The 23,655-nt window shown below is 44.5% G+C and overlaps 2 protein-coding genes and 2 long non-coding RNA genes across 6 annotated transcripts in view; 2 read left to right on the plus strand and 2 right to left on the minus strand.

Annotated features, from left to right (window-relative positions):
* LOC125984886 (uncharacterized) overlaps positions 1-23,655 on the minus strand; it is a 57,892-nt gene that overhangs the window by 30,839 nt on the left and 3,398 nt on the right. The gene's annotated exons all lie outside the window — the stretch shown is intronic.
* Positions 80-1,776, plus strand: rps15 (ribosomal protein S15). The gene is made up of 4 exons (XM_049747183.2): positions 80-171; positions 516-601; positions 1,236-1,470; positions 1,612-1,776. Exons 1-4 carry the CDS (start codon positions 169-171, stop codon positions 1,723-1,725), a joined length of 438 nt encoding a protein of 145 aa, XP_049603140.1. The 5' UTR covers positions 80-168; the 3' UTR covers positions 1,726-1,776.
* LOC125984870 (dipeptidyl peptidase 9) lies at positions 2,113-12,037 on the plus strand. 3 transcript variants are annotated; one of them, XM_049747157.1, is made up of 21 exons: positions 2,113-2,280; positions 3,874-3,955; positions 4,531-4,769; positions 4,987-5,099; positions 5,671-5,844; positions 6,003-6,174; positions 6,486-6,596; positions 6,714-6,842; positions 6,932-6,993; positions 7,085-7,185; positions 7,492-7,669; positions 8,102-8,261; positions 8,360-8,439; positions 8,609-8,761; positions 8,847-8,982; positions 9,382-9,527; positions 9,623-9,769; positions 9,873-10,025; positions 10,662-10,804; positions 10,930-11,041; positions 11,114-12,037. In XM_049747157.1, the coding sequence occupies exons 2-21, from the start codon at positions 3,900-3,902 to the stop codon at positions 11,204-11,206; spliced, it is 2,658 nt and encodes an 885-aa protein (XP_049603114.1). In that variant the 5' UTR covers positions 2,113-2,280; positions 3,874-3,899; the 3' UTR covers positions 11,207-12,037. The 3 variants fall into 3 exon arrangements, with proteins under 3 accessions (XP_049603114.1, XP_049603115.1, XP_049603116.1); XM_049747158.1 differs by having other exon boundaries at positions 6,006-6,174; XM_049747159.2 differs by having other exon boundaries at positions 2,129-2,280; positions 4,542-4,769.
* Positions 21,579-23,598, minus strand: LOC125984881 (uncharacterized). Its single transcript, XR_011085664.1, has 2 exons — positions 23,160-23,598; positions 21,579-22,904 (listed from the first exon to the last, which is right to left on the minus strand). It is a non-coding gene; the product is annotated as an uncharacterized lncRNA (long non-coding RNA).

Consider the following 23,655-nt stretch of genomic DNA (forward strand, 5'->3'; position numbering starts at 1 on the left):
AAAATAAATAAATTGCACATTCGTTGCCATGCCAACTGTGTTTATAGAGCTTTGCTGCCACCTGCTGGTCTAGCCACCATTAAAAAAAGGGCCGGATGTGACTGACATCGCGCGATATGAGGACGAACGAGATTTCGCGCCTCCCTTTCCCCCGGAGCTCTTGGCAAGATGGTAGGTGCTAACTCACCGCTAAGTTTCTAAAATCCATCTGAATGCATCTGGCCTCTTCTGACAATGTTGGGGGCAAACAAATGTAGCGTTCGATTGTTTGATACTGTTGAAAACCCCCCAGTCCTAAATGTTGATCATTCATATTGGTCAAATGTGTTGACTGGCTCTTTGGTTACGTGACGGGCCGTGCTAGGCTAAATGCTAGCTGCGATCGTTTGTAACTGTAATGTATCCGCATTAGGTATACGTTTCATTTCCGCCTTACTTTAATCTATAAATGAAACGGCTACTTGTATTATTTTCTTGTATGTCTAAATTTTTAATACATCCGTTTGCCTTTCCAGGCGGATGCAGAGATCAAGAAGAAGCGTACCTTCAGGAAATTCACCTACAGGGGTGTTGATCTGGATCAGCTTCTGGACATGTCCTAGTAAGTTGGACACTGCAAAGACTTTTTTCTTTATTTATTTTGCACTTGTTTTGATTTGTGTCACGGCTGCCACTTTGGCCTTTGCACCAACTGTCCGCATAATTTCCTCCTTGGAAAGAAAGAAGAGATAAACTTCCATGAAATGTGAGGCTTCCCTCGCTGGATTTTATTTGCATTGAGATTTGGAAAAAACAAATAGCACTAGACAATGTCAGCAAACTGCTTACGTCATGACAAGCAACAATTTGACAGATCAACAAAAGAGGCTAATTTCTTGCATCAAGCTGTTTTTTATGGCTATTCTCAGTTGAAGTTTTGTAACTAACGAAGTACGCAAGTCTAGTGGCCTCATGCAGTGTAAACAACACAGTGTAAATCATAGCATTGGTTTTGCATTATGGTTGTCAATACTAGGGCCTGGTCGGTAGTAGCTGTTTAAAATTCGACCTTTTTTTGTTTTTGCTAACACATGCCAAAAAACAAAAATAATGACTGCTGATTTTTGTCGCTTATTCTCTTCTGTTGACATTTGGCAACATAAACACTACAGGACATAGTCTTGACAAGTAGTACAATGTTTTGCCAGTGACTTGTAGCCCAAATGGTAAAAGTCACAATTTCTCTGCCTGTGTAGTGAGCAGCTGATGCAGCTGTACTGCGCCCGCCAGCGGAGGAGGCTGAACCGCGGCTTGCGCCGTAAGCAGCAGTCCCTCCTGAAGCGTCTGCGCAAGGCCAAGAAGGAAGCTCCACCCATGGAGAAGCCAGAGGTGGTGAAGACCCACCTGAGAGACATGGTCATCCTGCCCGAGATGGTCGGCTCCATGGTTGGTGTCTACAACGGAAAGACCTTCAACCAGGTTGAAATCAAGGTGAGTTTTTGGCAACCAGCAGTGGGCAAATGCGTGGAACTGGTTGCGTGGTCTTTGTTTAGTTTTATGACATTGTATTGTGCAAACGTTCATTGATATGACATTTGCCACATTACTGAATAAAGCTTTCTGTGCCCATAGCCTGAGATGTGTGGCCACTACTTGGGTGAGTTCTCCATCACCTACAAACCAGTCAAGCACGGTCGTCCCGGTATTGGAGCCACACACTCTTCCCGTTTTATCCCTCTGAAGTAAAATGGCTATACACTTTGTATAAATAAAAACAAAAATGGGTACTCCATAAAAGTTGTCTGCTTGACTTTTTAATCCATGTTTGACACCTTCATTGATTTCCTCTCTTGTTGATGACAATTCCTACTAAATCTGTCTTGAGAAATATATAACGTTTTGAATATTCAATTGATCGGACTGAGTGAGTGGGAAGCTGCTACAACTAACGACCAATTTTGCTGTTACACCCAATGCCATTTTTAAATGCCGCTGAACATTTATTCAACTGACGTCCTAAACGGTGTTGCGCCACGGCGAAGCTGCAGAATGAAGAGTCACGAGTGGGATTAGTAACGCCGACAATGATGACCCATCGGGAGTGGCAAGTGCCTTCCTGAAAGCGTCCCGGGTGTGTACAGTGCCCTTCCCACCCATGGTTCCGCCCCATTTCCACTCTGAAAGCAAGCTACAATTTTGTGTGGCCACTTTGGGCAATGGCCACAACCTTTAGCTGGTTTAAAATATTGACAACAAGCTAGTAAAGCCTCCTACTCTGCGTAACAAACAGTAGGTGGTTTGGTAAGTAATTTCATTTTATGGTTTGTTTCATAACAGACGGTGTACGTTTTTTTTTTTAATGCAAACCCGAACCCGCTAGCATTAGCAATCGGCCATCTAGCTTGGAGCTAAAGCAATCGTTAGCAAGATAGCTTCGTAGCGCAAATAACAGAAGAGAACGGCGCTGTCAAATGAAAAGAAACAGAGATTCACTCTCTACTCCGTTTTAAAACCAAATTGCGGTTTTACCACCCGCTGCCAGATTAAATCTGATTGTTTCCAGTGCCCAATGTTCAACACCGGGATCTGAATTGACCGGTGTTCTCCCGATGTGTCAGTAAATAAAACCAGAGAACAAAGATCTTTGCTCGACAGCCTCTTCAAATTAGCAATATTGCTGCAATTTAGTGCCGCCAGTAGTGGTTTGACACTTTGACCACAAATATTTCGTTCTATGTAAAGAAAAGAAAATCGGACGTGTATAATAATAATGATTGCCGTTTCTTGTTCACGTTTATTGTCATTCATATTAACCATAATATTCTCTGTCACATCGTAAGAAAGTGATTTGATCAGAAGTTGTGAAGTAATAGTGCAGGTGTACATTGTGCAAAGGCGAAGGTTGTACATTCATTTGTTTGGTCCTTTTTATAGACATCGGGTGACAGCGCAAACTCAGTCAACATTCACCGGTTTTATTAAAGAATTTGAGTAATTTGATGTTGGGTATAGCACATATTGAAATTACCCCATCACAGTTGAACGGACTGTCATATCCCAGCACAGTGATTTTTAATATTCTTCATAATATCCAACAAACAGGTAAACAACGATCTCGACTGTTGTGACCCTGTGACCCTTATTTTCCTACCCACCTTTAAAGACGTTGAGAACAATTTTGTTATGAAACAGCCCCTGAATGTGAAATTAGTTTGACATAGCCCCAAAAGCGTATTCTCAGCCATGACTTTTGTTAGACAGAGGCTGAGCTGCACTGTTTTGGTTTACAGCATTAACTAGTGGCTACAGGACACCGCAATTGCACTTTCTGTCACATATTTCGTCCTGGGTTAAACAATTATGTAATTATTTTTTATTTTATTATGTACAGTTTGCACATTTCGTTGAGTAATTCTTTTGTGTATCATACTTTGAGAACCACCTTGCTAGCACTTGCCAATGCACTTCTCCTCCCGAGTATTCAGTACATGTTTTCTTCAGTTTTTCTCTCACTAATTCCTTTGCCAACTCAGATTATCAAGAAAGGAATGCAGAGAATTGCCTGTACAGTGTACTTTGCTTCTAGCAGAGTTGAGGACAAATATTGTAGCCTCACCCAAAGATAACCATATTTGAATATGACTCTTAGTCACAATATTTACTGCTTCCGATCCACTGTGATGCAGAACATCTTGGTGAAGGCTTTACTTTGTGCCTTTCATTTTTGTTCGGGGCATGTTCTTTGGACTGATGCAGCAGAAAGAAACGGGGAAAAACACGCTATTTTTAAAAGCTTGACTTATCTGCTTGAAAGAAAAAAAAAGCAGACAATTGTGTGATTGTGAATACTATTTGAGGAATTTCACAGCTGTACCTGCTGCTCACATTTTGCAGGCTTCGGGAGGCGCGTTGACCGGTGAATGCATAGAGTCAAGAAGGTCAAGATTTGCGAGACTAAAGAGGGTATCTGGAAAAGGTATAGTGTCTCATTTTTACTCATGCTATTTAACATAGTTGGTCTAATTGATGTAGTTACAGTGGCACCTCCAAAGACAAGCACTCCAATTTTTTGGTGTTTAACAATGTAGATCATTTAGAAAAGCACTTTGTTATCCATGTATGACATTTGCTTTTGAATAGTAGTAAAGCCTCAAGGGTGCGCCAGTGACTAGTATTAGTGACTGCTATCGGCTGCTTTTGCGAGTACTCAATACCTTGAAATCAGGCCGCTGTTGGCCTGATACTAACACTTGTTATCTGTACTCGCCCATCTCTAGTGAATATTTCTCAGGAGTCAAACAAAATAAAATGTAAATTGTAAACAATAAATTGATTTTATTATATATGAAAAGGGTCTGGCTGCTCAATTTGCAAGTAATTAAATATCTATTACATAGACTACTCAATATGCTAAGAATAATGAGGAGAGATTTTACGGTGGTGGTAGTTTCACCCTGGACCAAACTATGGAGGAGATTGATTACAAAGAGCAAGTGAGTTCAAATTAGTTTGGGCCTCACTAATCCCGACTGCGTCATTTTGAACGTTCAGCTGTGTTACAGTTAAGATGACCGCTGTGGACGACCTATCGGACAGCACGGAGGTGGTGGAGATGGAGGACGTGCCCTCTCAGTTCTTTGTGGAGAAACACTCGTGGGAAGGACTCCGTGACATCATCCATTGTAGCAGGAAGTACTCGGGCATGATCGCCAACAAGGCTCCACATGACTTCCAGTTCGTGCAGAAGAAGGATGACAACGCTCCCCATTCCCACCGGTTATATTACCTCGGTTGGTTTCATGACGTTTTTAAGTTGTGCTTTCCTTCACTTGCTCCCTTGTGCTGTTTTTTTTTTTTTTTTAACTTATTGACCCTAAGTCATGTGCTCTCTCCCTGTGCAGCACAAATATAAACTCATGACATGAAAACAATCACATCATTAAAATTCCCCTCGTCCCTGTTTTGAGTTGAAAGTGCCTTAGTGTCTTTTTCTGTGTATCTTGTCAGGAATGCCTTACGGAAGCAGAGAGAACTCTTTGCTCTACTCAGAAATCCCAAAGAAGATCCGCAAAGAGGCGCTCTTAGTTTTGTCATGGAAGCAAATGCTTGATCATTTCCAGGTGAATTTCTACTAAACTTGGTTTGTGTAGCATTGCTAGCAATTCTGATATGATGATTATGAGTATAATTCGTTCTGTGGCCACTCACAGACTCTTAAGTCGGCTCACTTGTATCTCAAGGCACCACTATAATCTGCATAATGTTGCGTATCAGTGTTGAAATGTAAATGCATGTTTATAAATTTACGACAGTCCCTAGGTTACAAATGGTGCGCAGGGGAGTTTGCAAACATTTGCTTTTACTTTGGAAAACAAGGACTGAACCCGTGTCAAAAAGGTTGTTGAGTACTGCATCAATCCCTCCTCACATAAGCAACAATAATTGGTGGATAAACAGTAATCGGGAGAAATGCTTTTGTATGAAACATTTTATCCACTTAATCGATTCTATCGATTAATCGATAGAATACTGTAATCGATTGTGGGAAAAAGAATTCAATGGTGACAACCCCAGTCGTCTCAATTATATTAATCACCAAAAAAAAACCTGGCATTTGAACATGAGTATTTTATATCAACTTGGAATCTGTCTTTGTGTTGATATTAATTGAGCATATGTTGTTGCTTGAAGGCAACGCCACACCAAGGAGCCTACTCACGAGAGGAAGAACTGCTGAGGGAGCGTAAACGCCTCGGCGCATTTGGAATCACCTCTTATGACTACCACACACAGACGGGCCTGTTCCTCTTCCAGGCTAGCAATAGTCTGTTTTACTGTCGCGACGGAGGCAACAATGGCCTCATTGTGAGTAGATGTTATTCTGCTTGACATCTTCCTTAATTCATTTATCCTGTCAGATATTCAGAAATGGTGTTCATTTCAGATCAGGCTCAACTCATTTTTGTCTTTCCTTTATCTCCACATTCAAATATCCCACTTCTTTTCCTGTCTTCTGGTTTTAGCAGTCCGCACCTGTAAAGCCTGTTGAGATCAAGACCCAGTGCTCAGGCACCCGGATGGATCCAAAGATCTGCCCGGGAAACCCCGACTTCATAGCGTTCATTAACAATAATGACCTGTGGATAGCTAACATTAAGACTGGAGAGGAAAAGAGACTCACCTACTGTCACAAAGGTGGACAATTACATTTATTTTTGTTCACAGCATGACTCTATTTGCGAGTGCACGGGTTTTGACACTTCAGCATTTTCGGCATGGTTACCGGAACACATTTTCACACGCGTTGTTATGATCCGGTGAAACCAAGGTCTTGGGTGTTTACTTTTATTTCCACTCTTGATTCAAATTTAACTCACTTAAATCTAATTTTCTTAGTTTGGACACGCAAGTCTTGGTCAGTCTTCTTCTGATCAGCTTGTGTTTATGTAGGGTCGTGTTTAGGTGTCAATCATCCTAATCTTAATTTCCCCTTTTCCTAACTCCAGGTGTGGATAACGTCAAAGAAGACCCCAAGTCAGCAGGTGTAGCAACGTTTGTCATCCAAGAAGAGTTTGATCGTTTTACTGGCTACTGGTGGAATCCCTCAGCAGAGGAAGGTCAGCACACTCAAGTTCAGACAGCAACATTTGTCTTTTGTTGCTAATCTTTTGTATTTTTTATGTTATCTTTAAAGGTCGCACATGTTCAACGTGTTTGGTTTTTTTTCCTGCTAGATTCGAGTGGAGTGAAAACAGTGTATCTACTTTATGAGGAGGTAGATGAGACGGAGGTAGAAATTATTCATGTGCCATCTCCAGCCCTGGAAGAGCGCAAAGCAGATGCATACAGATACCCCCGCACAGGTTCTTGCAGTCATATACACAACTTTGGAGTCCACCACCAAATTGTATATAGTGCTCCTTAATTGAACTTTTTACTTTGGGATTTTTAGGTAGCAAAAATCCCCAGGCCACACTCAAACTTGCAGAGATCAAGACAGACCGTCAAGGCAGAGTGAGTCAGTTGTTGTTCTCTTCTCTTCTCTTCTCTTCAATGTCATCATCACCACACACTTCTAATAATGTGTATCTGTTTGTATCTGCAGATTGTGAGCATGCAAGATAAAGAGCTGGTCGTCCCCTTCACCTCCTTATTTCCAGGGACAGAATACATCGCCAGAGTAGGATGGACAAGTGACGGCAAATAGTAGGTGTTGATTTTGTTATATCAAGAGATTCAGTGTGGTACGCTGGCTTCCTCTAGTGGTATGTGAAAGAATCACTACCTAAGTACAGCTCAGTTGTTTTAACTTTTAAATTAAATACATTTTAGGTATTGCTGTATTTTAATATTGGTCGTGGTGATTAGATAATCATGGAAAACCAATTATTTTGGTAATTGATTTCAAAAAGTGATACTATATTTCATGATTTTGTATGACTGATGATGATAGCTTGCAACTAACAAAACCATAAGTGTGAAGTACTAACGGTATATCCTCCTTCGTCCTAGTGGCTGGGCAGTTTTGCTGGACCGCAGTCAGAGAAAACTGCAGCTCGTCCTGCTCCCTCCATCTCTCTTCATCCCGGTTTCAGATGATCCAGCTCAGAGGCAGGCCAGTCTGGAAGGAGTCCCTGCTAACGCACAACCATATATAGTCTATGAAGAGACCACCGACATCTGGATTAATGTACGTCCTTTATGTATTTATATTTATCTTCTGTGCGTGAGTTTTTTTTTTTTTTTTAGACACAGAACAAAAGTAGCACAAGTAAAGAGATGAATATTTTTAGAATCAATTATCTATCAGTTATCCCACCAATTAGTCAAGTAATTGAAATAATTTATTCAGCGTTGAATTTAAAAATGTGAGATGAAAGTATTGTTGTTGTCCACTAGGGGTCGCAATTTTCACTTTTTGCACTAATATCTGTGACTATTTGATTAATTTGAGTGAATTCATTATTTTACACCTAATAGTAGCATTGTGAGTTTTTCCAGAAATATCTGTTAAACTGCTAAAGTGCCCACTTGATTCTTTTTTTATATTATTTTTTTTTTATCTTTGTTGTTGAAATTTAACCCTGTCTGTAAATGAACCATTTGTGTATATTTTTTTCAGGTCCATGATACATTTTATTCATTTATTCAAACGTCAGATGAAGAGTTTAGTTTCATTTGGATTAATGAGACTAAAACGGGTTACAGTCATCTGTATAAAATCACATCCCTGTTACAACCTAGTTGCTCCAAATGGACAGAGGATTACCAGCACATAGAAGGTGAGGATGAGTGATAACATGCTTCTGTGTTTGCTCATTGTTTAGCCGGGAACTTTTATTGAAATTTTTTTTTTTTTTTTTTTTTTTTTAATGAATAGGACAATTTAAATGTACAATCAAGGAGGAAGTTGCGTTGACCAGCGGAGAATGGGAAGTGCTTGCCAGGCATGGGTCAAAGGTAAGATAATCTACATACATCTTGATTTGATACATACAAATTCAATTTCACGTTTGATTGACTGAACCCAGACATCTTTCTCTTAAAAAGAATCCACTATGGCTGCAATTTTTGTTCCATTTTAATCTGGAGTCTGATTCGAGTTTACCACGTTTTCCCTCTTTATTAGATCTGGGTAAATGAGATTACAAAGTTGGTGTATTTCCAAGGCACCAGAGACACTCCACTGGAGCATCACCTGTATGTGGTCAGCTATGACTCACCAGGGGATGTGGTCAGACTAACCAAGCCTGGCTTTTCTCATAGCTGCTCCGTTAGTCAAGTGAGATATTATAGTTATTATTAACCGAGTTCTTTGTTGCTACCTATCTGACTTCCTCCGCTGTATCTCCTCTCTCGCTTGGCAGAACTTTGACTTTTTTGTCAGCCACTACAGTAATGTGAGTACACCTCCTTGTGTTCACGTCTACAAATTGACCAGCTCAGAAGGTGACTCCTTTCACACCGCACCCGAAGTCTGGGCCAGCATGATGGAGTCGCCAGGTAAATAGCTTCTATCAACTTAGTCACCCTCTTTCAGAAACTTGAACTTTTCCACTTATTTTATGATTTAATATCTAATAATTATGTAAATATTTCATGCTTGCAGTTTGGTGGTGTGCTCAGTAGGCAGACTCATATATACACACATTTTCTTCAGTAGCTGTCTGGTTAAGTGTGAAGGTCGCCTACTTGTTCGTCACTTAAATTTCAAAGCAACTGGGGCAAAGTGTAGTTGATTATATCAAGGACTATGAAAAGCTATTTTTAGTCTGATAAGCGCCCACCAAACTATTTTGACATTATTGAGTGCTTTGCGTCAAAGTTGATGTTTGTGTAATTCACTGGCGCAACTACAGAAACAAAAACAGACGTTTGACGGTGCATTTGTGTGTCTGTCAGGTTGCCCAGGAGATTACAACCCGCCTGAGATTTTTGACTTTCCCAGCAAGTCTGGCTTCCGGCTTTACGGCATGGTTTACAAGCCTCACAACCTGCAGCCCGGCAGGAAGCATCCGACTGTGCTCTTTGTGTATGGAGGCCCACAGGTTTGTGTCTCGAAGCATTCTTTGTTGGACCATGCCGTCACGCACTCACGTTGTGTCCTTACTGTAAATCTGCTGTCTTGTCTTTGTTTTCTCAGATGCAGTTGGTCAACAACTCCTTCAAGGGGATGAAGTACCTCCGCCTGAACACGCTGGCCTCATTGGGCTATGCTGTAGTTGTCATTGATGGGAGGGGGTCTTGTCAGAGGGGCCTTGAATTTGAAGGCGCTCTTAAAAACAAAATGGTAACCTGAATTTAAAGTTACTTTTTTTTTTTAATAACCTTTTAGCACTGTCAGTGTAAGCTTAGTGTCCATTAATGCCAATTTAATGGATTGTTTTCCTCAGGGACAAGTGGAAATCGAAGACCAGGTGGAGGGCCTGCAGTATGTGGCCGAGAAGTTTAACTTTGTAGACCTCAGCCGTGTAGCGATCCACGGTTGGTCTTACGGCGGCTTCCTGTCTCTCATGGGCCTCATCCAGCGACCGAACGTATTCAAGGTTAGAAGGCCTAAATATTTTGTGCTGATGCTGTTTTGTCTAGACAAAACAAAACATCAACAAAGCAAAAAACGTAATACAGACCACAGCTTGTCTGCATGTTGGGTGTCAAGTACAGTAGTATGAGAGTTACACAAAAACAAGATTAAAGTTGTAACTTTGACGAGAAGGATACCTCTAAAACGTCTCTTTTCGAGAGATTTTTCAAAAAGTCACATAGATGTTGATGTCCAAACCCCTGTTCTCAATTTTGCCATTCAGATTTTTATAGTGAAGTTGTGCAAAAAATTCTGAAACATTGAACAGTTGAAGATGTGCTTTCAAAAGTTTGAAACAGGTCAAATTAACTCTAAAGATTATAGTAAATATTAAATATTAGGTGCATTCTGAATTTTCACCCAATCTATCCTGTTTTTTGATTAGTGAATGTTAGAATAGTTGTAGTTTCCATTTATGTCCACATGGGGTCAGTGTTTGACAAGGCATCGAAACAGGGAAATCCAATGAAGACGCCAAAGAGTTTGTGAAGCTGAGCACCACCAAATGTACAATCATGCTGTCAAGAAAGTCATTTTGCTTTATTTTAAGTACTTCATTATTTTATCAATTTGATTGTATTTATTGTACCTCTGTCAGTTGGCCATTGCAGGTGCCCCAGTGACCGTATGGATGGCGTATGACACGGGCTACACGGAACGCTACATGGACGTGCCCGAAAACAACCAGCAGGGCTACGAGGAAGGCTCTGTGGCTCTGCACGTGGACAAGCTGCCCAGCGAGTCCGTTTAATTGTTTCTGTAGCGCTTCATGTCTGTCCTTTTTCAAATCAGCATGTCAAAGATTGACGTGACTGTAAATCTTATTGACACAAATTGAGCATTATTGATTGTTACTGTCATTCCAGGCCCAACCGTTTGCTGATTCTACACGGATTTCTAGATGAAAATGTGCACTTTTTCCACACCAATTTCTTGGTGTCACAGATAATTCGTGCTGGGAAGCCCTATCAACTTCAGGTGACTATTCTACACACATTGACCATAGAACAATCGTGAATGATATAATACTTGTATCTGTCTGCATTGCAGGTCTACCCAAATGAGCGACACAGTATCCGCTGCCCAGAGTCTGGAGAACACTATGAGATAATGCTGTTGCACTTTCTACAACAATACCTCTGAAATGATACAAAATGTCCTCCTCTCTCCAGCTCAGTGCCCGACTGGACACTCGCTGTCCGCCTTCTCTGATCACAAACTTAAATCCCGTGACCCCTCATTTGTCTGTTGCTGTTTCACCATTTTTCTCTCTTTCGTGTGCAGTGTGTGCCGTCGTTCACCAACGCAGCGATTTGGTGAACAAAGACAAGGACATTTGGAATTGTATGTGCAGACTGTCACACAGAGTGATCATATTCACTCTCTTCTCCTTCTTCCTCCTCATCCTCATCCTCGCCACCCTGCCCGCTTTAAAATGGTGTCTTTTACCCACTTGTGTCAGTAGTAGGAAAGAGCAGTTCACGGATATTAAAATGGAAATCTACATACATAATTGCACACATTATACAGTACATAATATATGTGTTAAATACAGTTTATTGCAGACGAGCAGAAATCTCCACACCTAATGTGAGTCGGTGTATGTAACATGAATTGGAAGAAAGTCTCTTCCCATGTCCACTTGTTTTAAGCGCTTTTAAAATGAAATATTTTTATGAATTTTTATTATTATTTTAAATGAAATCTGACAGAGGCCAAGTCATTGCTGTTTTCTGTCCCCTTACATTACATCGTTCAAGATATCTGCTTGCCTTCTCAACACATAATTTATATTGGCCAAAGTTCCTCTTGACTTTGATCATCCGGTATTTGCATTTTTTTTTTCCATTTTTTTGTTTTCTTTGTTTTTTACTGCAATACAGCCGGCAGAAGGTTGAGCACTGGAGGCTTACAAACAGCTTTGTACCACCAGAATACAATTTGTACATGACAATAAATAAATGGATGAATCAATCACAAGCTTCAATCACAATCTGTTGTGTCTAAAAACAATGAGCCACTTTTATGATCAAAGTGGAGTGAAAATAATGATGATTAATAACAAATAAAATGTAAATTTTAAACATAATATTCAATCAAATTTAAGATTAATTTATTTAGGTGCAAGTTTGCAATTATGTATAACTTTTAAAAGGGAGTTAAAGTCAAAAATGCCCCTATTAGTCTAAGGCAGTGTTTCCCAACCTTTTTTCATTCACGGCACACCTTTTCATTGGAAAAATCTCGAGGCACACCACCAGCAAAAATCTGTTGAGTGTTACACCAGCTTCCATATTAAAATCAGTTATATTACAACAAAAGACGTAAAGTTCTATTCCTGTATATGTATGGAGAGTAGAATAATTGAATAAAATAAATACAAAATATACTTTAAATTATGGCGGCTCGGTGGCGCACTGGGTAGCACGTCCGCCTCACAGTTAGGAGGGTGCGGGTTCGATTCCACCTCCGGCCCTCCCTGTGCGGAGTTTGCATGTTCTCCCCGAGCCCGCGTGGGTTTTCTCCGGGCACTCCGGTTTCCTCCCACATCCCAAAAACATGCTTGGTAGGCCGATTGATCACTCCAAATTGTCCCTAGGTGTGAGTGTGAGTGCGAGTGCGAATGGTTGTTTGTCTCTGTGTGCCCTGCGATTGGCTGGCAACCGGTTCAGGGTGTCCCCCGCCTACTGCCCGATGACGGCTGGGATAGGCTCCAGCACGCCCGCGACCCCCGTGGGGACTAAGCGGTTCAGAAAATGGATGGATATACTTTAAATTGTAATTCTTTTGCAAATGAAAGGATGAACTCTCGATACAAATATTTTCATTTGATTGAAGGCAATGGCGTTAACCACTCGACCAGAGCCTGCTCGGAAACCAAAGGAGATTTGGTCATATTGATAGGGTATCCTCCATCCAAACATGCTCGGTGTTGAAAGTTTCAACGGATAGTCAGTCCGAAGCAGCCCTTTCCACAGTAGTCACCATGACAGGCGACCACCTGGTGGCGTCAGTGTGCCGAGCGCCGTTGGACGATCAGGAGAAGAAGATTTGAATCGACGGTTGTGACGTCAGGGCTTTAGGTCAATTGAAGTCAGGTGTGCTCGCTCAAGGGGAGTTATCATATGCAGGTGCCACCAAACGCGTGGCGGCGGCGGCGGACAGCTTCTCAGGTAAGCGAGCATGCTAGCAAATGTTTGTCGTCTCCTGCCGTTTTTCACGACGGACGCCGTGTTTGTTGCACGATTGGCACGCTTTGCTGCCTTTTCTCACAAGCCTTTTTTTTTTTTTTTTACATTTTGTTTGTCGCAGGATTGTCGTACTCTCGTGACTCGGCAACGTCGCGTCCACCGCGACGGTGGGCCTGGAGGTAAATTGTAGGCCGCAGGCCATTTAGCCCGTGAGCAAATGTTTGCAGTTTCTTACGATGCCATTTATTATTTCTTGCAGGATTTTCGCTGTCTAGGGAGTGCTTGAGGTTTCGGCACGGCACGACACGGCACGCCACAATCCACTTTGCGTCGCGTCGCGTCGTTGCGCGTTTTGGTGGTATTTAATGTCTTTCGCGGTTGTTGTTTTTTCATGCTGGCCAGCATTTTTTTCATTCGTCCGTCTGTAGACGGTTCGTAAATGACGCCGCCGATAAGCGCGTGTTTGTCTGACTATAGGAAATGTTAGTTTGACTCTAGTCAACTTAACCATTTTTTAAATTATTTTATATGATGCGTGTGCCATTTCCGTGTCATGCAAACTGGTGAATGCAACGTATATGTTACGTCATGTCCAAATCGGACCAAATCCATTCAAAGATGGCGCCCGCCCGCTCTCGTTCCGTTACGCCGCAAACATTTGCGCGTGTTATTTTCTCCCGTCTTGGACGCCGCCAACCTGGATCATCTGTCCAATGTGAGGGGAGTTGATGAATGATGAAATTAAAATATGAATTATAATCCTGAATAATGATCATAATTTACTTCAATGTGATGATTATATATTTTTTCAAATGTAAAACTCTACTTAGAATGTATCAAATTCAAATATGAACTATAATTTTGATCAATTATCATACAACTTACTACAATATAATTTTTTTTTCAAATGTAAAACTCCTAGTATGTATAATTGTTGGTAAAAAATCATGCCATTGGCACTCGACTCAATGTCTATTTTTGTTGCAATCATTTGCTTGTCTTTTGTAGCACTAAAAACTGCCGCCCAGCCAGCATCCTTCTATACAAAGCAAGCAGGAGGCTCTTGAAGGAGCCCTTTCAGTGATGTTGAGGACACTGAGGAAGAGTAGTCCTAAATCAGGTGAAAACCTGTTGTAGGCTGCAAGAGGAGCCGACCGGGATAATTCCATATGAAAAGGCACAATGGCCTATCCAAAGGAGCGATGGCCTATCTAAAGGAGCCATGGCCTATCCAAAGGAGCAATGGCCATATGCAAAGGAGCAAAGGAGCAATGGCCATATCAAGTCAAGAATCAAGCATCGCGCTGCAAAAGTCGACGTGTGCGGATCATGTGCCCAGGAGGGGGCAGTGTGGTTGCCTTTGGTTATGGGTGCACGACGGAAAGGTTGCAGGTGTGGACAGTGTTTGGGGGTCTGACGGTTGGTCTTGCTTAAGAGGTTGTGGCTTATCTGGATCCAGCGGTGTCTTGCGCTTGGTTGCCATTGACAGCTCACTTAGGGGAGGACGTGGTGACTTGGATGGAGACAAAACTGAACTTTGACGCGGAGCCCAATGTCCAAGCTTGCCATATGACTTGTACCATTTTGTGTCTTTTTCTAACCTGCCACTGTCGTGCTTGCTGCGTTCTTTGTTCTCCCCCATCGGTGTAGGGCGGCGTTGGAGCGAGGCGATCCCGAATGTCCAATTTTGCAATTTAACTTGTACTATTTTCTTTTTCTAACCTGCCACTGTTGCACTTCATCTAACCCTAACCTACCACCACTGTGGTACTTGCGTTCTTTGTTCTCCCCTAGGTGTAGGACAGCATTGGACGGTAACATTTTGTCTTTTTCTAACCTACCACTGTCGTGCTTGATCTAAGCTGTGTGTCCTTTGTTCTCTAGGTGTAGGGGGCGGTGTTTGGGTGAGCCGGTCCACGAGGAAGACGTAATGATGCGAGCAGCGCCCAACTCATTGCATGTTCTGCCATTTGCAGGCCGGACGCAAAAGGGGGGGGCGCACGGCCCGATCCGACCGGGTGACGCTCACCAATAGTAGCTAGCCGCTGTGCTCAAGTAAGCAAGTGACCGACAACTTGGGGTGCTCTTTGAGTTTCTAACATTTGTTTCTGTTTCTGCAGATGGCGACCGGGATGTGACACGATCTGATCAGAGGTGAACGGACCGCTGTGGCATCGCTCTGAAGTCGCCGACTTCTGAGGGAGACCCGCTTCCCTGGAGGCGTCGACCTGCGCAGCTTCGTGTGAAATGGATTTTTTTTTTTCTAAATTACACCAGCGGTGTCCCAATGTCTGCTTGAGGGCTGCATACTGAAACAAATTCAGAATTCTTTGACACCAATTACTTCAATCAATCACGAAATGTTGCCATTGACATTTTGTGCTACAAAGCAGTGTTGCGTTGATTCATGTGGTGTGTTGATCAAGTGCCCCGAGGCTGCCATTTGGACACCAATGGTGACGTGTGTGTGTAGGGCTGCACGTGTATTGGAAAACTGCCATATGGTGGTCTAGGTTATTGACATGCACTTTAAGACAGCAAACATTTGTTTTTTCATGTCTCAAATGAAACATGTTTTCTTGCCTAACTATTTGTAATGAGTTAAGACGATAAGTTATTGATGTAAGTTAAAGTTAACTCATCTAACTGATCTCATTGCGATCAAATAGTTAACCTCCATCCAAGAATTTTGCACAACTTGCCTCAATGCAGTGGTCTGGCCCAATACTGCCATATCATTGATTTTCCAAAATGTTGTGCAGCCCTCATTGAGTGCCAAACGCGCAGCGACGGCAAGCCCAAGCGACGGCAAGCGACCGCGCAGCGACTGCAAGCGCCCGCGCAGCGACGGCAAGCGCCCGCGCAGCGACGGGAAGCGCAAGCGCCCGCGCAGCGACGGGAAGCGCAAGCGCCCGCGCAAGCGCCCGCGCAAGCGCCCGCGCAAGCGCCCGCGCAGCGACGGGAAGCGCAAGCGACGGCAAGCGCAAGCGACGGCGCAGCGAGACTTTTGTGCTTGTCTTGCAAGGTGGAAGAGCTGATGTATGAAACGAAGAGCCGGTGGACGGAGGCCACCAGACCCGCGATTGGTGAGCGGGTTGCAAAGGAAGGAATCACCCAAAGAAAGTAGTCGCCAAGTGTTGAAGAGGAGCCTGATGCATGAATGGCCAAGGCTGGCCAGAGGCGGTGACATGGCAATCCAATCTGCAAGCGTAGTGTACACACGTATTGGTTTTAATTTGATTTCCTTACTTTTCTGCCTTTCAGCTGGCAGCGGATGGGGCGATCTGATGAGTGCCTGCACAGAGAGGGACTGGACAGGACCGCGAGACCAGAGGGTAATAATAAAGTATTTGTAGAGCACCTTTCATACAACAAATTCAGCTCAAAGCACTTTACAACAAAGAAAGAAATTATAAGCATTGAATTCTTAGTATAGGAACAAACATAAAAAGAAAACAAACATTCATGTGTACATACGCTATTAATAAAGGGAGCTTAAAATAGGAGCATGCTTTAATAGACAGGTAATGAGCATGCAACAGAGTGCCGTTTTTCTTTTTGCAGTGGCACGAGGCGGAGGATGAGTCCAAACGTCGGATACCGGCCGGGAGGATAACCCAACCTTCGGCCGACCTTGACGCCCGTGACGAGTGGCATACGCAAGACGAATGGGTGCAGATACGGTGAGGGCAAAGCGCCCAGCCAGCATTTAAGGAGAGTATGACTGTTTTTCCTTTTGTGCTTTCTTTCCCTCCCTCCACTTTTTCACTGGGTGTGCACACTGGTTGTCTGCATGATGCCTCTTTCTTTCTCAGCGCAGCGTCATTTTGCAATATTGTTGTTTTACTGTTGTTTTTTTAATCATGAAATGAACTGTTTGTACTGTAATTGTGTGTGTACCACTGAACTGCAATTAAACTGTGAACTGAATTCAAGTGGTCCATTTTAAACATTGGCATTGGCAGTCTATCGTGCATACAAACTGGAATCATTTGAGACATTCTCAATGGCAAGACAATTGTAACGTTAGGCTGAAACAAAATTGACTTGTTAAATATGCAGTGTCAGGCTTTTTATTTTATTTTTTTAACTACACAAAGAAAAGCTGGTTGCATTCTAAATTGTTGACAAAAGCCAAGTAGCCAGACACCCGTAGATGCAAACGACAAGTATACAAACGGTGTCTGTTGCGATCAGCAAGTCATCTTTGGCAACCCTGCTTTAAAATGGCCACCGAACTCAGAATCTTGCAGAATGTTGGTACATTTTTCTGTAAGAGTAAACGCTGTTATTTGAATCTAGTCGGAGCCATGTTTTGGTTTGTTTTGAATCGTCATGCATCATGTGGGCATTCTTGTGAATAAAATCAACAGTGGTGTGTTTGCTTCTTGTTGGTGGTCTTGTAAATAAAGTCAACTTTGGCGTCAGTCATCATTCGCGATCAATCAATCAATGGTGCATCGCTTGAATGTGGAACTTCTTGCATGTTTTGTTGCAGGGCTTGGCGTCCCCATTGGCTGTCTGACCACAAAGAAGGCTGCTGCTGTCCAGTCCAGGTTGCTGCTGTCAATTGAATGTATAAACATAGCGTGTAACCTCCAGGACCTTAGCGTTCAATTCAAAGCAGTTGCGTAACTACACGGCCAGCGTCGGTACATATACTGGGTGGTACCACCCAGTTCAGAGTGAAGTAAAGGTCAGAGTGTTCTTGTTCATACCGGCATCCTTATGAAATTGTCCATATCAGAAAGGCTAGATGAATTCCAAGTGCTGCCACCGAGTAGCAGCATATTTGCCTCAACCTGTCTGATGCTGGGTCAATGCAATGCACCTTTCGTTGTTTTGCCCCAAACAACCTAAGAAATAAAGAAGTACTGCTGTTATCTCGCCAGTGTGCATGTGTGTTAAAAGTACAAGACAAACTCATTTGCATGATAGACGTCTAAACCACATGCTAGATATTTGCCTCAACCTGTCTGATGCTCTATTTAACTATGCGATATTTTTTAAGTACATTACAAATGATAGGCACCCCAATTAGACAGCTGGGTCAATGTGACCCGTCTTTTGCGGTTTGTTCTGCCCAAAGCAACCAAACAAATACACATAAGTACTGCCGCCATCTTGACAATGTGCATGTCTCTCAAAAGTACAAAGCAAACAAGTTCATTTGTATAATACACTTCTAAACCACACGCTAAAATAATTCATGTGATGCAGAAAGTCTTCTTCTGTAGCTTGCTATGATTTGCCAATTTGAGCGATGACGTATCCGGACCCGAGGCTGGGGGTTGCCCGTCCATGTGCCTAATCGCTCGGGCATTGATACAGCAGCAATGCTTCTTTCTAGGTCTCCTCATGTCCTCAGCACTGCAAACCTTTGTGCCGGTACACCATATGAAGTAAATTATGGAATATGTTTTTTTTTTTTTTACACTTCTTCTAATGTGTATCAAGCATACCAGATGGTGTTTTGGAACAGCCTAGAATAGTAAATTACAAAAAGTAAAAAAAACTTGTAAAGTTCAAAAGAGTTATTATTTTACTTATTAATCACTGCAAGTGAGAAGTACAGGCAAATGTCTGCCTAATCATAGTCAACGCAATGGAGCGAATATCGCAGCGCGGCGTATGCAGTAGGAGGCGCAGGCGGCATGGAGCGCAGGCGGCGCAGGCGGCATGGAGCGCAGGCGGCGCAGGCGGCGCAGGCGGCATGGAGCGCAGGCGGCGCAAGCAGCAAGGGTGGGGAATCGAACCCTGGATCTCAGGTGTTCAAGCGCAGCGACGGAGCCACTCGCCAAGCGTGGCGAGCTCGGCAGTCACCCCGCTTTCACTTCGAGTCATTCTTATACGTTCAGTATTGCGCTCCGCGCGCGCTGGGTAAGTACAAAAGGGACCAGAGCGCCGCCGGCTGTCAGGTCACACTGGCCGACCGGTTAGTGATACGGCCTCTTGCCCCGTACAGTCCTGGTTCGATCCCAGGGGTGAGAACATTCACCGGGCTACTTTTGTAGGTGTCTGGATACATGCATATAGATGCATATCCAAGTATTTATTTATGTGTAAGCACCCAGTGTGGCCCCGCCCGGAAGTGGGCGGGGCGATGCAGCTGGCCCCGCCCCCGTCGAAATGGCCCCGCCCCTGGCCCCGCCCCCCTGCCCTACTAAATGACAGTAGGGCAGGGGGGCGGGGCGTAGCCCCGCCCCCCTGCCCTACTAAATGACAGTAGGGCAGGGGGGCGGGGCGTAGCCCCGCCCCCTGCCCTACTAAATGACATTAGGGCAGGGGGCGGGGCGTAGCCCCGCCCCCTGCCCTACTAAATGACAGTAGGGCAGGGGGCGGGGCGTAGCCCCGCCCCCTGCCCTACTAAATGACAGTAGGGCAGGGGGCGGGGCGTAGCCACGCCCCCTGCCCTACTAAATGACAGTAGGGTAGGGGGCGGGGCGAAGCCCCGCCCCCTGCCCTACAAAAGACAATTGAAAGTGTATTGAAAGACAGTAGGGTAGGGGGCGGGGCGAAGCCCCGCCCCCTACCCTACTGTCTTTCAATACACTATTAAAAGACAGTAGGGTAGGGGGCGGGGCGAAGCCCCGCCCCCTACCCTACTGTCTTTTAATAGTGTATTGAAATTGAATTAAAGACTATTAAAAGACAGTAGGGTAGGGGGCGGGGCTTCGCCCCGCCCCCTACCCTACTGTCTTTTAATAGTGTATTGAAAGACAGTAGGGTAGGGGGCGGGGCTTCGCCCCGCCCCCTACCCTACTGTCTTTCAATACACTTTCAATTGTCTTTTGTAGGGCAGGGGGCGGGGCTTCGCCCCGCCCCCTACCCTACTGTCATTTAGTAGGGCAGGGGGGCGGGGCTTCGCCCCGCCCCCTACCCTACTGTCATTTAGTAGGGCAGGGGGGCGGGGCTTCGCCCCGCCCCCTACCCTACTGTCATTTAGTAGGGCAGGGGGCGGGGCTACGCCCCGCCCCCCTGCCCTACTGTCATTTAGTAGGGCAGGGGGGCGGGGCTACGCCCCGCCCCCCTGCCCTACTGTCATTTAGTAGGGCAGGGGGCGGGGCCAGGGGCGGGGCCATTTCGACGGGGGCGGGGCCAGCTGCATCGCCCCGCCCACTTCCGGGCGGGGCCACACTGGGTGCTTACACATAAATAAATACTTGGATATGCATCTATATGCATGTATCCAGACACCTACAAAAGTAGCCCGGTGAATGTTCTCACCCCTGGGATCGAACCAGGACTGTACGGGGCAAGAGGCCGTATCACTAACCGGTCGGCCAGTGTGACCTGACAGCCGGCGGCGCTCTGGTCCCTTTTGTACTTACCCAGCGCGCGCGGAGCGCAATACTGAACGTATAAGAATGACTCGAAGTGAAAGCGGGGTGACTGCCGAGCTCGCCACGCTTGGCGAGTGGCTCCGTCGCTGCGCTTGAACACCTGAGATCCAGGGTTCGATTCCCCACCCTTGCTGCTTGCGCCGCCTGCGCTCCATGCCGCCTGCGCTCCATGCCGCCTGCGCCGCCTGCGCTCTCCATGCCGCCTGCGCCACCTGCCGCCTGCGCCTCCTGCTGCATACGCCGCGCTGCGATATTCGCTCCATTGCGTTGACTATGATTAGGCAGACATTTGCCTGTACTTCTCACTTGCAGTGATTAATAAGTAAAATAATAACTCTTTTGAACTTTACAAGTTTTTTTTACTTTTTGTAATTTACTATTCTAGGCTGTTCCAAAACACCATCTGGTATGCTTGATACACATTAGAAGAAGTGTAAAAAAAAAAAAAACATATTCCATAATTTACTTCATATGGTGTACCGGCACAAAGGTTTGCAGTGCTGAGGACATGAGGAGACCTAGAAAGAAGCATTGCTGCTGTATCAATGCCCGAGCGATTAGGCACATGGACGGGCAACCCCCAGCCTCGGGTCCGGATACGTCATCGCTCAAATTGGCAAATCATAGCAAGCTACAGAAGAAGACTTTCTGCATCACATGAATTATTTTAGCGTGTGGTTTAGAAGTGTATTATACAAATGAACTTGTTTGCTTTGTACTTTTGAGAGACATGCACATTGTCGAGATGGCGGCAGTACTTATGTGTATTTGTTTGGTTGCTTTGGGCAGAACAAACCGCAAAAGACGGGTCACATTGACCCAGCTGTCTAATTGGGGTGCCTATCATTTGTAATGTACTTAAAAAATATCGCATAGTTAAATAGAGCATCAGACAGGTTGAGGCAAATATCTAGCATGTGGTTTAGACGTCTATCATGCAAATGAGTTTGTCTTGTACTTTTAACACACATGCACACTGGCGAGATAACAGCAGTACTTTATTTCTTAGGTTGTTTGGGGCAAAACAACGAAAGGTGCATTGCATTGACCCAGCATCAGACAGGTTGAGGCAAATATGCTGCTACTCGGTGGCAGCACTTGGAATTCATCTAGCCTTTCTGATATGGACAATTTCATAAGGATGCCGGTATGAATAAGAACACTCTGGCCTTTACTTCACTCTGAACTGGGTGATACCACCCAGTACATGTACCGACGCTGGCCGTGTAGTTTCGCAACTGCTTTGAATTGAAAGCTAAGGTCCTGGAAGTTACACGCTATGTTTATACATTCAATTGACAGCAGCAACCTGGACTGGACAGCAGCAGCCTTCTTTGTGGTCAGACAGCCAATGGGGACGCCAAGCCCTGCAACAAAACATGCAAGAAGTTCCACATTCAAGCGATGCACCATTGATTGATTGATCGCGAATGATGACTGACGCCAAAGTTGACTTTATTTACAAGACCACCAACAAGAAGCAAACACACCACTGTTGATTTTATTCACAAGAATGCCCACATGATGCATGACGATTCAAAACAAACCAAAACATGGCTCCGACTAGATTCAAATGACAGCTTTTACTCTTACAGAAAAATGTACCAACATTCTGCAAGTTTCTGAGTTCGATGGCCATTTTAAAGCAGGGTTGCCAAAGATGACTTGCTGATCGCAACAGACACCGTTTGTACACTTGTCGTTTGCATCTACGGGTGTCTGGCTACTTGGCTTTTGTCAACAATTTAGAATGCATCCAGCTTTTCTTTGTGTAGTTAAAAAAATAAAATAAAAACCCTGACACTGCATATTTAACAAGTCAATTTTGTTTCAGCCTAACTTTACAAATGTCTTGTCATTGAGAATGTCTCAAATGATTCCAGTTTGTATGCATGATAGACTGCCAATGCCAATGTTTAAAATGGACCACTTGAATTCAGTTCACAGTTTAATTGCAGTTCAGTGGTACACACACACAATTACAGTACAAACAGTTCATTTCATGATTAAAAAAACAGTAAAACAACAATATTGCAAAATGACGCTGCGCTGAGAAAGAAAGAGGCATCATGCAGATAGCCAGTGTGCACACCCAGTGAAAAAGTGGAGGGAGGGAGAGAAGGAAAGAAAGGACAAAAGAAAAAACAAATTCATACTCTCCTTAAATGCTGGCTGGGCGCTTTGCCCTCGCCGCATCCGCACCCGTCCGCCTCGTGTCGGCCGCTCATCACGGGCGAAGGTCGGCCGATGGTTGGCTCCCCCCCCGGCCGGTATTCGACGTTTGGACTCATCCTCCGCCTCGTGCCACTGCAAAAAGAAAAACGGCACTCTGTTGCATGCGGTTCACTTCTGTGGACGTACTCATTACCTGTCTATTAAAGCATGCTCCTATTTTAAGCTCCCTTTATTAATAGCGTATGTACACATGAATGTTTTTGTTTTCTTTTTATGTTTGTTCCTATATGAAGAATTCAATGCTTATAATTTCTTTCTTTGTTGCAAAGTGCTTTGCGCTGCATTTCTTGTATGAAAGGTGCTCTACAAATAGTTTTTTATTATTACCCTCTGGTCTCGCGGTCCTGTCCAGTCCCTCTCTGTGCAGGCACTCATCAGATCGCCCCATCCGCTGCCAGCTGAAAGGCAGAAAAGTAAGGAAATCAAATTAAAACCAATACGTGTGTACACTACGCTTGCAGATTGGATTGCCATGTCACCGCCTCTGGCCAGCCTTGGCCATTCATGCATCAGGCTCCTCTTCAACACTTGGCGACTACTTTCTTTGGGTGATTCCTTCCTTTGCAACCCGCTCACCAATCGCGGGTCTGGTGGCCTCCGTCCACCGGCTCTTCGTTTCATACATCAGCTCTTCCACCTTGCAAGACAAGCACAAAAGTCTCGCTGCGCCGTCGCTTGCGCTTGCCGTCGCTTGCGCTTCCCGTCGCTGCGCGGGCGCTTGCGCGGGCGCTTGCGCGGGCGCTTGCGCGGGCGCTTGCGCGGGCGCTTGCGCGGGCGCTTGCGCGGGCGCTTGCGCGGGCGCTTGCGCGGGCGCTTGCGCGGG

This window comes from Syngnathus scovelli, chromosome 17, assembly GCF_024217435.2.
Source record: "Syngnathus scovelli strain Florida chromosome 17, RoL_Ssco_1.2, whole genome shotgun sequence".
In the NCBI taxonomy this organism is placed as follows: domain Eukaryota; kingdom Metazoa; phylum Chordata; class Actinopteri; order Syngnathiformes; family Syngnathidae; genus Syngnathus; species Syngnathus scovelli.

Coding starts and splice junctions, on each gene's coding strand:
- rps15 (XM_049747183.2), top strand. Junction 602..1,235: donor CAGCTTCTGGACATGTCCTA/GTAAGTTGGACA, acceptor CTGCCTGTGTAG/TGAGCAGCTGATGCAGCTGT. Junction 1,471..1,611: donor TCAACCAGGTTGAAATCAAG/GTGAGTTTTTGG, acceptor CTGTGCCCATAG/CCTGAGATGTGTGGCCACTA.
- LOC125984870 (XM_049747157.1), top strand. CDS start 3,900: ATGCATAGAGTCAAGAAGGTCAAGATTTGCGAGACTAAAGAGGGTATC. Junction 10,026..10,661: donor AGCGACCGAACGTATTCAAG/GTTAGAAGGCCT, acceptor TACCTCTGTCAG/TTGGCCATTGCAGGTGCCCC. Junction 11,042..11,113: donor GGAAGCCCTATCAACTTCAG/GTGACTATTCTA, acceptor TCTGCATTGCAG/GTCTACCCAAATGAGCGACA.